The sequence below is a fragment of the Ostrinia nubilalis genome, chromosome 6 (assembly GCF_963855985.1).
Source record: "Ostrinia nubilalis chromosome 6, ilOstNubi1.1, whole genome shotgun sequence".
Classification (NCBI taxonomy): Eukaryota; Metazoa; Arthropoda; class Insecta; order Lepidoptera; family Crambidae; genus Ostrinia; species Ostrinia nubilalis.
The window spans coordinates 5,873,988-5,889,415 of NC_087093.1; the positions used below are offsets into that span (position 1 = coordinate 5,873,988).

Below are 15,428 nucleotides of genomic sequence, written 5' to 3' on the forward strand. Positions count from 1 at the left end.
TACAGCACAGTTTATGTTGTTATAACTGTTACATTAAATGTGTTATTTTTATAACTGTTAGTTACACAGTAAGATTGGACATGCTCTACTTACTGATAGGAGAGCGGCGTAAAAATCGACGATTAATTGTTATAAAATAAACAAATAGATAGTAGCGATTACCTACCTACTTCCTTTTAAAAAACAACTTGAAATTAAATCAAAATATAATGTTTAACCAAAAAATAATGTTTTGTACATGTCAACTTTGACAAACGTCAAAAATCTGTCAAACTCCATACAAAAAACACCGGTTATCGTCATAGTTATTGTCAAAATTAGGTGGTGCAACTCAGCCTAACTGTAGTTTATGTTAGATTGTAATCTAACTAACTTCAAATCTGACGGAATTCACAATTTTACGATGACATATTACAACGATATTAATGTCATTTTTGTTTTACGTTGATGTATTTATACACTAGCTTTAATTGCCCGCGGCTTCACCCTCGTCAAATTTAGTTTGTCACAGATCGTCATAAATTATAGCCTATATGTTATTCTGGTTATTAAACAATAATACTGTAAAGTTTCATCAAAATCCGTTCAGTAGTTTTTGCATGAAAGAGTAACAAACATCCAGACATCCGTACAAACTTTCGCATTTTTAATATTAGTAGGATTTATTGGGCACATTTTCCGACTTTATTGGAAGTGGTCGCTTGTCAAACCCATTTCATTTTGCTCTCCTAAGTTCTCACTAGCAGGAAAGGGCTTAACGTCGCTTTTATTTTTATTGTGAATTCTTTGGACAATGAACATAGAAGTTTTTTCATCGTTACGTATCACAGTAACCTTTTCAAGCGTTATTTAATCTATTTATAAATGAGAATAGACAGTTTGACACCATACCCCAATAATTCGAAACCACAACTGTTTTAAAAAGACTCTTCATTCTGGTCTTAAAAACCTAATTTATTTTAAATTACCTGTAAATTTCGATTTTTGTTCGAATTGTAATTGAAAAAAGTAGTTTAATTGGGTTGACAAAATAGTGACGTCACTTGCTTATAGTGCCATACAAAATCTATGGGAGAGTTTCGTTTTGACAGTTTTAAAAAGTACGTCAATTGACTGTGGTGTCAACATGTCTACTAGAAAACTTTTTTCATTCTTCGAAGACAATAAATAGTTTACTATTAGTTACAAAAAAAGCTGATTTATAAAATGTTTTTTATAAGCTATCAAGTTTAGAAAAAAACTAAACTTGAAAAGTGTAGAAGGTAGCTACTTAGTAGTTTTGCAAGTTATTTTAAGGCTGGGTTGCACCATCTTACTTTAACTTTGACAAACGTCAAAAATCTTCAAACTCCATATAAAAAACACCGGTTATCGTTTTAGTTGCGGTCAAAGTTAGGTGGTGCAACTCAGCCTAAGAAACCTAGCTTTGGAAGCCTAAGAAACCTTTGTTTTAATTTAACTGCTTTGCAGAAAAGAAAGAGTCTCCGACAGAAACTGACGCCTTATTAAGAGCTGTCCGCGGGTTCGTCCGTGCCGCGGTCAATGAAACGTAGTTCAGTGCCACTCTCACTTTCATTCCATAATAACTTATAATAACTCTTTACAGATATAAGAAATAATTGTTTAAGTACCACTTAAGAGTAATTTTTAGCACTGTTAATTCATAATTACATGTTATTTAATTTAAAGTACAGGCTGGTTTATGAAACCTTGCCATTGTGTTCAAAAGTTTGCCAACGAGAGAGCTTTCTTTTTTTTTGTATAACCTGTAGTTAGTATAACTAAGTAGTTTGCAGTCAGTGTTTATGATGTGTGAAAAGTAACTATACCCACATAATATTTTGATTTAGCTACGGTCACGGAGTCTTATTTAATTATTTGGTTAAAAATCAATGACAATATTGGTAGGTAATTATACTTTCTATCTGAACAACTTTCAAATCAAAAAATTAGGTATCTCATGAATTAGTAAAATTTTTGGAAAATCGATGGCGTCTGTTGACGACCTACAAAACAAGCTACTTAATATTGATACGGAGCATATAAACTCGCTTCTGGATGAATTCGCAATTACACTAACGATGTTCTGCCTAATATAATCACTACATACCTTTTGAAATAAATTCGAGGTATGGCCCACTTTTCTGTCCATCATGCTATAATAATCGGGCGGTAGCTAACGGTACAGAGTAGGTACAGAGATGCTAACATTGAGATGCGTGCAATTGTTAGTGGACTACAAAATTGTAAGTGTTTGTTACTTTTGATGGAGGGCTCTTATTTAATTATTAGTGTGAACTACAGTTAGATTTGAAATTTTGTGTGATAGATACCATAAAATACTTAGATAATATACTTTCTTGGGATGTTATTCTTAAAAAGAATAAGTCAATAAGCCGTAAAAGCTCTCTAAACTCACTAAACTTAGTTAAAGTATGAAATGAAACGATTTAAAAGCTTTTGCTATTCAAGTTGTAATGCCAGATGTTACTAAAATAGTTCTTATATAAACTTATCTGAAACTATAACTAAACAAAAGTTCTATGATAGAACTATTTAGAATCAATCATTTTAAATACAATTAATTCATACTCTGAAAATGTGATGATTTAAACTTACGAGTAACTGTAAATTTTGATATTACCTAAATCAAAAAGTTAGGGGACCTGTAAGTAAAAATAATAACGTATTTCATTGACAGAATACCCGCAAGTAAAATTAGAAGAACTTTATATTTTTATTCATACTCTACTTGAATGGTTTTATTTGACAACGAAATTAAGCCGTCTATTTGAAGCCAACGCAGTATTTGCAAATCATTAAACATAAATAAAATTGGTCCACGATCGACAATAATAAATGTAAGTAGGTACTTTCATACGGAACAGATCTACACAATAGAATATACTTAGAACCTCCCCTTTCTTTGAAGTCGGTCAAAGTCGTGTTGAAATGTTAAGATACTTAAATAAGTACGTAAAACTTACTTGTACAATTCGCTTCTCATTCTTGAAATTCAGTATGATTTAATTGTAGAAACACTTCCATATTACATTCGTTTCTAATTTATGAAATTCAGTAAGATTCAATTCTTAGGAAAATATCTTACTTTGTCACGATACTTTATTTATTTTATGCCAAGGCATTTGACCGCAATCACACCTAGTGCTAAGTGAGATGCAGTCTAGGATGGTAGGTACATATCTGCCCTGTGCCTATTCACGAGAGTGAAAACACTATAATACGGGCTTTTTCAAGTATTCGGAAAAGACAGCAGCAGGCAGCGAATTCCAGTTCCTTAGAATTATGACCTATCACAAAATAACCACCTTAATAATAACAAGTTAGGAGTGACACTTAAAGCTAAATTTTTCACCACATGTGTAATTTTATTCATAAGTAAAATTACTTTGAAACAAAATCCGTGCCGGTTGTACGCAAACCAAAAATGAAAGTAAAATGTGATAAATCGGTGTAAACTTGGCATTGGTTTCAAAGTCCGATAACACCGACCCGCCGCTGGCATTAGGTCAACCTCAGCCTGGGACCCTATTCGAAAACCGCTAGAAAACTTTCGCATACTTTCACGGACAATGTCTAAAAATACACGGTGGTTAGTTGCTGTATTTTTATGCTTTACAGCTTTATGATCCTATATAAGTATTATATATAAATGAAATTATTTTCTATAAACTATGATTTATTTACAGTCAGTAGCTAAGTATGAGGAAGTAATAAACAAGTCATATTTATTATCATAAAAATATTGTTCATACAAACGACACTTATTCTATAAATAAGGTCATCTGTTATGCGTATTTACTACTACTGTCTGTGTAAGTAACGCGTTTTCTAAATGTGTGTATTTATGAAATGTGCGTACTAAGTTTATCTGCTAAAGTAACCGATCAGAGCTTTAAGTTTGAGCTTTTAAACTTTTAAATACCTACCTACATTATCCTGTCTCTTAAGCACCTGATTTTCATGTTTCTTTCTAATTTTTTTGCAGTGTATAAATTATAACTTTAAAAAATACGAACACACGAAAATGCCTTCTAAACTACTGAGATTAAAATATCTACGAGCTTTAGAATAGAGTCTCAAAATGGCTTACGCAGCGTGCGTAGACGGTGCCGTTGCGGAGAAAGTTCCACGCAATCTTACGCTCGCTCAGAGTCGAGGTCAGCATGGAACAGGTTTCGTTCCCATTATTTACTTTTCATCGAAAGGAAGTAAAAGTAACGTGTGACTCAATCCTAGCATTCCGAGTCGGCGACGACTTGTCTCTATTAAAAGGTCTGGAGAATCCTTCATTCATTTGTTTTGTATTCATAAAATAAAAAGTAAGTTTGACATTTGAACCTGTATTCTGGCAAATAAACGCTTCCTATCTTATCTTAAGGCGTTCTTTTTTCAAAATTAACAAAAATGATTTATAATCGAAAATAAAGTGATAGGTTTCAAAAGACATAGCGTAGTCATAAAAAAAAGTGATAGGTACTGGCTGAAAATAACTCATAACGAGTTTTTCCAAACGAGGATGCATCACTAAATATGGTCCGAATTTCACTCAACCACCTACGATGGCGAGTAATTGCTTTACAGTGGTTGTGATCGCCACTAAAGCAGTGTGCCGCTACTGTACCTTAGGTACTATAAACGAGCACAACATTTATTTCATTTAACAGTGAGTATAACTGTTGTGATAATTAATTAATTAGATTTGTTTTGCTTACAAAATGTCTTCCTTTTTAGTGAAACAGTCACCGAATAATTGACGAATAATTGAAATCTTCTGGATATAATATGTACGACAAAATAAACATACCTGCCAAATTCTATTTTTGAAATTCTCATCCTCAATCATACAGACGACCTCTTTTTCCACGAATGCGTCAAAGTTTATGTTTAATAATAATATTCCTTTGAACAATCAGCTTTTACTTATTTAGAAATCCTCGGCAAAAGTCATAGTCATTTTGCCGTAATTTCGTCTTCCGCAAATTTTGAACAATGTGGATATGATTTGTGTCCAATTCATGTATGCGTTATGAATTTGTTTCTTCTGAAAGGTCAATAGCTTATGGAAATTAACATAAATAAAGCATCCATTATAAAATAGGTAAACAATAATATAATAAAATAAAATCATCTCATCTCTCGTCATCTTTTACTTTCTTGAATGTTCTAAGTAACTCGAATGCATTTGCGCGTCACTCATTTTCACTAAGCCTTAGAAGCCTATCGGTCTGAACTTTTCATCTTAATTGCTTACTTTCCAATAGGCAAGCCTCTAATGTCACATGTTTTAGAAGCCTTCCACCGAGCCTAGAAATGACATGTGAAAGTGCCAACACAGCTAGCGCCTTTTCTTAATGAAACTTTCGTAGAAATCTACGTTCGCGCCGTTTTAGCGGAGATAAATGTCCACCTGTCACACATTAGGCGCGACGTTGTGTTGACGAGAAAAAACAAATGAAATGCGGCGCCATAGCAGAAAAGGTCAATATTAGAGTTACACAATTTTATTACTTTAGAAAATGTCGTAAATGACGATTATGGGACAAGTGTGCAAACATTAGGCCTTCTTTAAAACCATCTAAAAGATAATTTATTCTAAAGCTCAACAATGAGTACCAAATCGAAGCTAACGAATGAGTTCGTCGAATCGATAATTTATTTCTTACTTCTGTGGTTCATATCATAAATAATTTACTTTCCTTATAAAATTATATTTTTTCGACTTTTGACCCCTCGTGTGACATTTTGCGCCCCTGTCACCTTATACTGTCTTCTGCTACCCTATTGTTGTATTTTGCCACTATTTTCTATTATTATTTTTTTAAGTTGAATAATATCAATGTTTGAGTCGATTTAGTATATTATTTACTTTTGAGAATATTCCATCTACTTATGTCTCCCGAGAATATAAAAACGAAAATAGAATCTATATCGAATCTTATAGAAATATCTTGAGAGTACAAGTAGAGAATATAAAAGCGAAAGGCTTTTATGCTCGTTTTTTATGACGAATGTTGACAAAATGAGGCTACATCGTAAAATACGAATGTGTGTATTGGTTTCCCATGTTTATCAATTTTGTTGTATTTCGTTAGTGTGATTTATGATAAGGAAGCCAATACTTCAGTACCTAAATAAAAGTAGATAATTTATGTTTTGAGACACAATACCTGTTCTCTATGTCTATAGGTAGGTAATTAATATGGATTAATAACGTCATCATTATTTGACACAGTGACGTCATAATCTTTGAGACTGTCGTTAACTCAATAAACCAAATTTCTTCGATTATTTCTAGTAATCTACATAATATAGATAAATTCTTTTTATGTTATCAGGTTCTAAATGTCAGTTGTCAATTGTTCCAGGTGTGGTTCACAATGAGCTCGTCGCTTCTCCTGGCGAGCACCCTCCTTACGAAGCAGTCGGGTCTGGATGATGTCTCCAAGGTCACAGCGCACATTCCTCAGGGGAAGAACAGGAGCCACGAGTAAGTAGGAGAAAAAATGTTAATGGAGAGAAGATAAAAAAAAAACTATATTGGTCGTTACTACAAATTGTTGAGAAAAACAGTTTCTCTGGCGGACTTGTGGTGTGTACAGTCGAGTTTATAATTATTGGCAATGCCAATGTTTAAAAATATTACTAGCGTTTTAATAATCATATATTTGAATGCAAACTCAAACATAAATAAAATGTAATCAAATAAACTGTTAATTATTATCATGTTATGTTAGCGTATAGCGCACTGCCAATATATTTATGAACTCGACTGGTACCTGGACCTACATGGTAGGCCGGCCAGAAAGACGTATGATTTTTCTATGCGTAATATTTTAGGTATATTAATGACAAATAATAACTACAGAAACATATACCTACAATAACTTTTGACATAGTTGCGACTCCTAAATGCATATGAAACAGGTTTTGTGAAAGTAAAGTCCATCATTGTTTTATTCCAAATGCCAATCAATGTGACGTCGTTTCTCTAACTTTGACATTTATCTACTTACTTACTTTGAAAATCCGAAAAAAATAATTCATAATCAGTTAATCAGTAAACCTAAACGTAGGTCAGAATGATGAAGTAAATCTCAAAGAAATGTATTTATGATGACAACTTATCGACGATGGCAATTGTTCCTATTTATTTGACAACAACTATACATCCACAAAGGATTTGAAATAGTTTACATAATTTGAGTTGGAAAAAAAGTATTATAAGAACTGGCTGATAGTGCCATGTGAGTTTTAAGAAGATTTTGTGATGTTTTGGTGTTATTTGCAAATAAGGTTTTAGAAACAAGTCTTATGCATTACGAGTATTATAAATTGAACTTAACTCTTACTTTTTGATAAAACTCAAGATACTTAATAATGATCCGACTGGCCTGGTGCTTTCAAATTATGCTTCTGTGGTGCTACTTAAGTTAATGTTGCTTCTAAAAATTTTAATGCAATGAGCACAATGTATTCAAAGCGGAACCGTGGGTGGCTTATGTTACGAGTAGCTTTATCCATAGAAATCTATGTAGTAGCACTCTAAGACCCCATTTCACTAACAGACGAGTTTGACAAACAATGGTTTAGAACTGTAATTGACATGGAAACGGACTGCCATGACAATAAAGCTCAATTCATTTAGCTAAACATTAAATAGTTGGTGAAATTTATTCAAAGAGCCAGTTTTTCGATCCGTAATTAATTCAACCATCAAAATTCTTTTATGTTGACTTTTCAGTATAATTGATTAACTATTAGTTTATTGTTTGTTAATATTTTACCATTAGGAAGTAACAAAATTTGACTATTGGTTATTTTAACTAATTAATAAACTGGCCCTTAGACTGATATCGGTGATCATTCATTAAATCCTACAAACTTTTTAGCACATAATGTAACTGAAACTGTTAGTCGACATTGTACAGCTGACAAACTGGCAAAGGGCAACCAACGTAGCGCGAAGATCCGGCGGAAGATGGGGATGGAAGGTTCTCGACTCTCCCCAGTGGAAAGTAACGTGTCATCCACCGACACAGTGAATGTTCTGAATGGAAATTACTGGGAGAAGTCTACATTAACCGGTGGACGATATACTGAAATGATGATGGCTTTTGAGGCAAAATCACGTGGTTTAGCTAATGTTGTGATTCATGATGCGCTTTTGTGATGCATTTGTAGTGTTCGGTTATAAATTTTGAAATGTTTAGTTATACGAACAAAAAATAGTAAACGAATGGAAGACTAGATGTATCTGTCACCAAAATGCGTGCTCTACTTTTTATTAACCAAGACTTTTACTTAAAGGATTGGGAATTAGGATAATTAACATACAAAATCGATTAAGGTTTATTTGTATGCTAAGATACGTTAAAATTGATTCATCGGCTTGCGTAGAATCGTAACAACACACACATTGCTTTCGCATTTATGTATAAAATATTCGTATAGATTTTAGATTTCTCCTTCAATGTTTCTGTTGGTAAATGAGATGAATTCAGCCGCAACCATAAAAAATCTGCTTCATTCACTTTCCAGATGGCAGATCGTTTGGAGAAATGTGCTCGGGTTCGTCTACCTTCACACCGCCGCCATATACGGGCTCTACCTTATATTCACGGGCCGGGCGAAGATGTATACGTGGTTGTTCGGTAAGTTTAACAAATAAATAAATAAATATCCTTGGACATTTTACACTGCACCGCTAGCTAACGAATGTAAACATACTTGAATACTTTTTTTTTTGTAAATACATACATTAATATACAAAGAAAACACCCAAACCCGTCACAGAAATTTAAATTCATCATTTCAATTTCTGCCCGGCCGGGAATCGAACCCGGGACCTCTCGGCATAGTAGTCCGTTCTGAAACACTATGGCCGACAATTGGACAAGTTGGAAATGTTTTAAAAGATTTCTTTCATAATTATAACAAGTTGCTTGCATTGACCCTGTCAGTAACAATGTTGGGCAGTATCTTAGTAGTAGTTGTAGTAGTTTATTTAGGCATATTTACTTTAACCGTCTAGAGGCACACGTCAATGTGCAAATTCTTGGGGAGACTTGTCTAACAGCGGACATTCTTTTTTTTATCCACAACGGGGAAGCTCTTGGCCTGTATCTCACCTGATGGTAAGTGATGATCAGGCCGAAGTTGGAAGGTCTTCTTTGGCTGAAACAAACATAATACTTATTGAAAACTATTTGTATCAATCGCCGCCTTCCCCTTTATTTCAAACAGATATCTTTGAAGAGTAAAGGAAGAAAATAATTAATACATATTATTCAAATTTGTACCTACATCGCAACACCACTTTCTCCTGGCCCTCGCTGTTTCTCAGCTTCACAAAACAGGTTATTAAAACACCTCTCAAGGTTGCATTTCGGAGTACCTACTTATTAATTTGCTCGTAAAGTCTAGTTAATTTCTTATCTAAAATAAATAAATAAATAAATAAATAAATAAATAAATAAATAAATAAATAAATAAATAAATAAAACCTTAAATTCCCTCGTAGAGCTACCTTAGTTTATGATTATTCTTATAGTTTATCAATAGTATATTCAAACTAATATTGCTAACTTTATTCCGCGTTTTGGATCTCATTACTCTAATATTAATATTAAACCATTAAATTACAGTAATGTTTGATCATCAAAATTAATCCCTCCTCCTACCAAGAAAACCAAGTTTCATTTCCGCCTCTCAATCTTAGTTATTTATAGAATAATGTCTTTACCAACCCTTCTGAAAGAGTTTCTAGTCACAAAAGTAACATAGATTTCTCATTTTATGACTTCTTTTTACATTATGGATTTCTGGCTTTGTTACATTCAAGTATCTCTATTAACGCATTTAAGCCAGCGTCGTTTCATCAATTTATACAAGAGTAACACATAACTTTTCCATTATTTTTATTCCCCTTTTCCGCCAAATGCACGATATTTTATGAGGTTTTAATTCGAATAAGGTTTTTAAAAAGCAAATGAGGGGATTTTTGTTTCTTTTTATGAACATAGTACTTTTATTTTTTTCAGGGGTGCTATTCGCCGTAGTATCGGCCATGGGGGTGACGGCGGGCGCGCATCGGCTGTGGGCACACCAGGCGTATAAGGCCCGGTGGCCACTACGCGTCATTCTGACCGTACTCCAGACAATGGCCTTCCAGAACCACATCTACGAGTGGGTCAGAGATCACAGGTAATTGACATGATGTTTAATTTAGTAGATAGGTATGAACTAACTACCTATGAACTATTTTAGAAATAGTTCAGCCTTAAGCATTGTGAAAGACAGATTGGAAAAAACTTGAAGGGTGAACTTAAAATTACCTACCTACATGGTTTACATTAGTTTTTCGTGGAAAATAGGGCCCAAAGTTTTATTAACTTTCTTTTTATTACACGTGTAACAGACTACCTATTATTTTTCGGGTGAAAAACTAGCATGAATTTCCAGAATTTAACTTTTTCACTGTTAACATTTTTGTCTAGTTTCATAACCTTTATTAGTTTCTTTTCGTGTAACTGTTGTAAAAAACGCTTCTCAAGTCTAATAGAAGAAATATTTTTATGAGGGCGTTTTCAAATTATTTTTTATTTTACTTTTCCAGAGTTCACCATAAATTCACGGAAACAGATGCGGATCCTCACAACGCTAAACGCGGCTTCTTCTTCTCCCACATCGGCTGGCTGATGGTCCGGAAGCACAAGCAGGTCTTCGAGAAGGGAGCCACCATCGACATGTCTGACCTCGAGCAGGACCCGATCGTCATGTTCCAGAAGAAGTAAGCATTACTTATTTGGTTTACCAGCTGTTGTTATAATAAACACGACTCAAGAATAGTGCTTACTTATAGGCACATCCCCATTATTAACAAAAGTTACACCCTAGTTAAACTCTGGCTTAAATTGTCATTTAGTATGGATATGTCATTTTAATCCAGTGTTCATCCTAGGTGTAACTTTTTATTTAAGGGGACATAACTTTATAGAGTACAATAATTATTTAAGGTAGGTAAACATATTACAATGGTCGTATTACCACAAATAACATAGTAACTATGTATTACCCATCTACAATGTAATTTGGTAACACGCGAGCGCGTAAAAACTCAAACAAGACACAATTTTCATGAAGATTCGATTCATGTTTCTTCCCTCCGGCACAATTCGTGTGATTCGGGACCAGGTGCAAAACTGAACTTGTAAGATTACTTGTGTGTAAGATATTTCTTTTTTGTAGCTCAGATAATTCTTTTTTTATTGAACAGTTTCTCAGTGAGGCACAATTGCTACTTAAATCTTAACAGGAGATTCTGCGCTTCGACTTTGCTCCATTAGCTCTACTGTCAAAATTACCTCACAAACATTTATTATGAAGAGCTCCTGAAATAAAGATTTATTATATTTAGTACTTATAGATCGCGATAACATAAAACGTACACCAGAAAGTCAAAGCGAGCGTCTCTAATTAATTTAACAAAAATTTAGATTTAACTTTGTTAATTAATTTCAAGATCAACAAGTAAACGCACAAAGGTAAGGTATCTTAAATTTTAAATTGATGATTAGGTTTTCTGTTTTCAAACTTCCTTGATTAACTGTCAAAGGCAATCAGGAAAATGGCAAATGGTAGGTAATCAAGCTTGTGTGCCTAATTTACAAAATTGGGCAAAAGTCGTCATTCGAAATAACCTTGCTTTTGTGTTTCTTGATTGGTCTTAAAAGTCTAATGTTTATTAAATGTCATTTCAATCCGTTATAGACACAATAAGAAACTTTATTCGCTAAATATCTTAAAGTACACAATAGTGGCCCGTCAGTTTAAGAAGGCTTTACTCGTCGTTATTAAGCGAAGTTTACTCAGGCGTCAACAGCAACAGTTTATTTAAATGCTCGTATTTAAGGTTATTTTTTTTCTATTTCAGGACTTACTTGGTTCTTATGCCAGTGCTCTGTTTCTTAATCCCTGCTTGGATCCCCATCCACTTCTGGGGTGAGACTCCGTGGAGCTCGTGGTACGTGGCAGCCATCTTGAGATACACCATCTCTCTCCACTTCACCTGGCTGGTCAACTCTGCTGCACACATTTGGGGAAACAGACCTTATGACAAGTGAGTAAATCTTGAAATTTAATTACTTCTTCTTCTATCTCATTTCAGATTACCTCTCTAACTCTAAGTAACAACTATGAAGTTGGATTAAGTAAACTAAGCACACATAAAAATGTGTTCAAGAGAGTCCTTTTAGTGGACATTTGACAAGGGTAAATGCCAACTGAAATCGAAAAGATCGCTTCCAAAATTACCCGACCAAAAAAAACGATACGTAAAACAACCAAGTAGGGCTATTACTAAGAATAGTACATCTTCCACTATGTTGAAGTACTACCTCTACCTATCTTCAGGAAAATATCGACATCTTTAGGAAAATATTCGATATTAGGCACCTTTTGAAACAAAGCGTGAACAATTTCTGTTCCACATGCCGTTTATAAAAACATCGAACAATCATTTTTCCACGAATACTTACTTTTCCAAGTATTCGACTAAACCGACGACGCCTCTCCATAAATTCACTTTTCCTCAACATGTGTATTGCTATTCCAGGAACATTGGCGCCACCGACAACGTGACGGTGGCCATCTGCGCGTTCGGCGAGGGCTGGCACAACTACCACCACGTCTTCCCGTGGGACTACAAGGCGGCTGAGCTGGGAAACTATAGCACCAACATGTCGACATCCTTGATTGATCTTGCAGCGAAGTTTGGTACGCTTCATTATTGGTTTACTTTGAATAAAAACAAAGTTACAGCTGCCAACGTAACCGTTGCCATTAAAGCTGCACAAAACTATTTCAGTCAGCCCAAGATACTAGGGTTCGTTCATTTCAGTCATAAGAAGCCCACTGCTGGATCAAGGCCACCCTAGACTAAAGTACTAAATTGAAGCTATCGAATCGAAATCATTTTGAATTGTTGGACAACGCTGAATATCTTTCTGTTAATCATTGAATGTATCCTACCTACCTGTTTTGGACTTTCATAGACAAAGTATCTAGACTAAACTACTGTCTCCGTATTTACGGTTTTCACAATTTTCATTCTCAAAAGGTTTTTCTATTTAGATTCACTTATTTCAGGCTGGGCTTACGACCTCAAGACAGTCTCAGTGGATATGATCAAGAAACGTGCTGCAAGGACCGGAGACGGCTCCCACCCGTCCTGCCAAGAAGCTCCAAAGGTCATAGATGATGATGACCATGACCATGACCATGACCACTCTCATGAGAACGCAGTCTGGGGCTGGGAAGACAAGGATATGCCAGAAGAAGATAAACAGCTAGCAGAAATCAGTCATAGAAAGATAGAATAGTATAGCTTTAGGTTAATAATTTGTACAAATGTGTGTGGAGTCATTTGCATTTAAAAGTTTCCTGTTGTAATTTGAATGTGGATCAAAATTTAAGATTTTGCAAGACAAAAGAACTACTCAAATTATTTAATTCACATTAAAAGGGTCTGATATTGGATATAGAGAAACTAAAGGCGCAAGACTTAAAAACTATGTTGAATGTGCCTTAATTTATATGCCAAAACTCATTAACCTAGTTAGAGGCTACATAAAAGGCTAACTGACTTAAAACATTTTCTTTTTTTCTGCAGTCGGAAAATAATCGATATTTTGACAGCGGAGTAGATGATGATAATTCGATAACATTGCATACCTACATCACGTCATTGTACCTAATTTGGAATGTAGCAAAGCAATCATTAAAATGAAAGTCCTGTTACACACGGGAGGCACGTCATTTTGGCACTTTTTCTATTGTATAGGTACATACAGTGTCAAAAGCACTGAATAAAATTGTATACCTACATGAGATACAAATCTAATTAAAGCAAGCAAGATACAAAACAAATTAAAGGAAACATTTAAATCGCTGAATGTAAATAAATGTAATTATCCTGTTGATCTTTATTAATAATTTCAGAGAATAGGATACGTATTTATCATTCGGTAATAAAAGGACTGGATTCGGTGATAGATTAGCATATTATTATTATTTTATTTATTTTTATTTGTTTTATTAGGAGCCTATTTTTACTCTGATATAGGATGCTGCTATGATTACATGATACAAATTATTTTAAGACTCCATATTTTTATTGTTTACCTTCATTAATGTTAGTAAATGTATTAAGACGTTGATGGTGTAATAGGCTCTTAATGAACTTAAATTATATTTTTGAGACTTCTACCTATTGATTGTAAGCTTTTATCATATCGCTATAGCATTTAGCGTAAAATGATGATTTATTATAGGATTATTGTAAAGAATAAGTCAAATAAAACTTGTTTTAAAGCGTTTTAATAAAATAAAAAACAGCTCGAAAGCATTTCATTTATTTTGATCTAATTTAGTTGATCCTAATTTTATAACACTAGAAAATCTACAAATAAACTAACCGTTTCGACTAAATCTTAACTCATTAGTTAAAACAAAATAGATAAGCATTAAGATAGTAGGACTTATGCCCGTTTTCACCATCAATCCCTAATTTTTAAGTGACCCCTATGGTACACATAACAGGAATTTTGTTTTCATAGGGGACACTTAAAAATTAGGGATTGATGGTGAAAACGGGCATTAGTCATTTTAAGTAAGTAGTAGGTATTCCATCATAATTAGTGACCATTAAAAAATATTTCGATGAAGGCCGTCTGCAGGAAAGTAAGTACGTGATATATTAGATGTCCATAAATAAAACAACACTTACTTCCTTTATTAATAACGCTTGTGAAATTTAATAAACAAAAATATGGAATAAAATAAAAATACATTGATTAATGAGTACTGATGAATTAATGGTTTCGCTTCAGTAGGCATTATCTAATGAGATATTTTCTTACCTACTGACGTATTTTTTAAATACCTACGACTGAGTAAATTGAAAGATTTTAAAATTAAAGCAGAAAACTGTATATTATTATGGAATCGTTGGAAGAATCATTAGTTCGATACTAAGCATTAGAGTTCACTGAATTGGAAATATGTCATAGTTAGATTCGTTTCGTTTCAGCCAAATGACGTCCACTGCTGGGCAAAGGCCTCCCCCAAGGGTTTCCACAATGAACGGTGCTGCGCTGCCCACATCTAGGTTCTTCCCGCGACCTTTACTAGACCTAGTAGGAGGCCTGCCTACGCTACGTCTTCCAGCCCGTGGTCGCCACTCGAGAAATTTTCTGCCCCAACAGCCATTAGTTAGATAGATTAAAGTTATTCTAAACTTCAAGGTGTTCTTGATAATGAAGTTCTCACTTGATTGAACTAGCTGGGCTAGGATGCGCCCCGTGATCAAACCTTATCGATGGTTTTAGAAGACAAACGTATGGGCT

At 34.1% G+C, this 15,428-nt stretch overlaps 1 protein-coding gene across 1 annotated transcript in view; it reads left to right on the top strand.

Annotated features, from left to right (window-relative positions):
- LOC135072440 (acyl-CoA Delta-9 desaturase-like) overlaps positions 1–14,428 on the top strand; it is a 34,566-nt gene extending 20,138 nt beyond the window's left edge. The window contains exons 2-8 of the mRNA XM_063966342.1: positions 6,390–6,511; positions 8,563–8,675; positions 10,065–10,227; positions 10,640–10,813; positions 11,957–12,142; positions 12,638–12,798; positions 13,171–14,428. Of these exons, the coding sequence (XP_063822412.1) occupies positions 6,402–6,511; positions 8,563–8,675; positions 10,065–10,227; positions 10,640–10,813; positions 11,957–12,142; positions 12,638–12,798; positions 13,171–13,403 (1,140 nt within the window). The 5' untranslated portion in view covers positions 6,390–6,401 and the 3' untranslated portion in view covers positions 13,404–14,428. The remainder of the gene's footprint in view (positions 1–6,389; positions 6,512–8,562; positions 8,676–10,064; positions 10,228–10,639; positions 10,814–11,956; positions 12,143–12,637; positions 12,799–13,170) is intronic.
- The last annotated feature ends 1,000 nt before the right edge of the window (positions 14,429–15,428 follow it).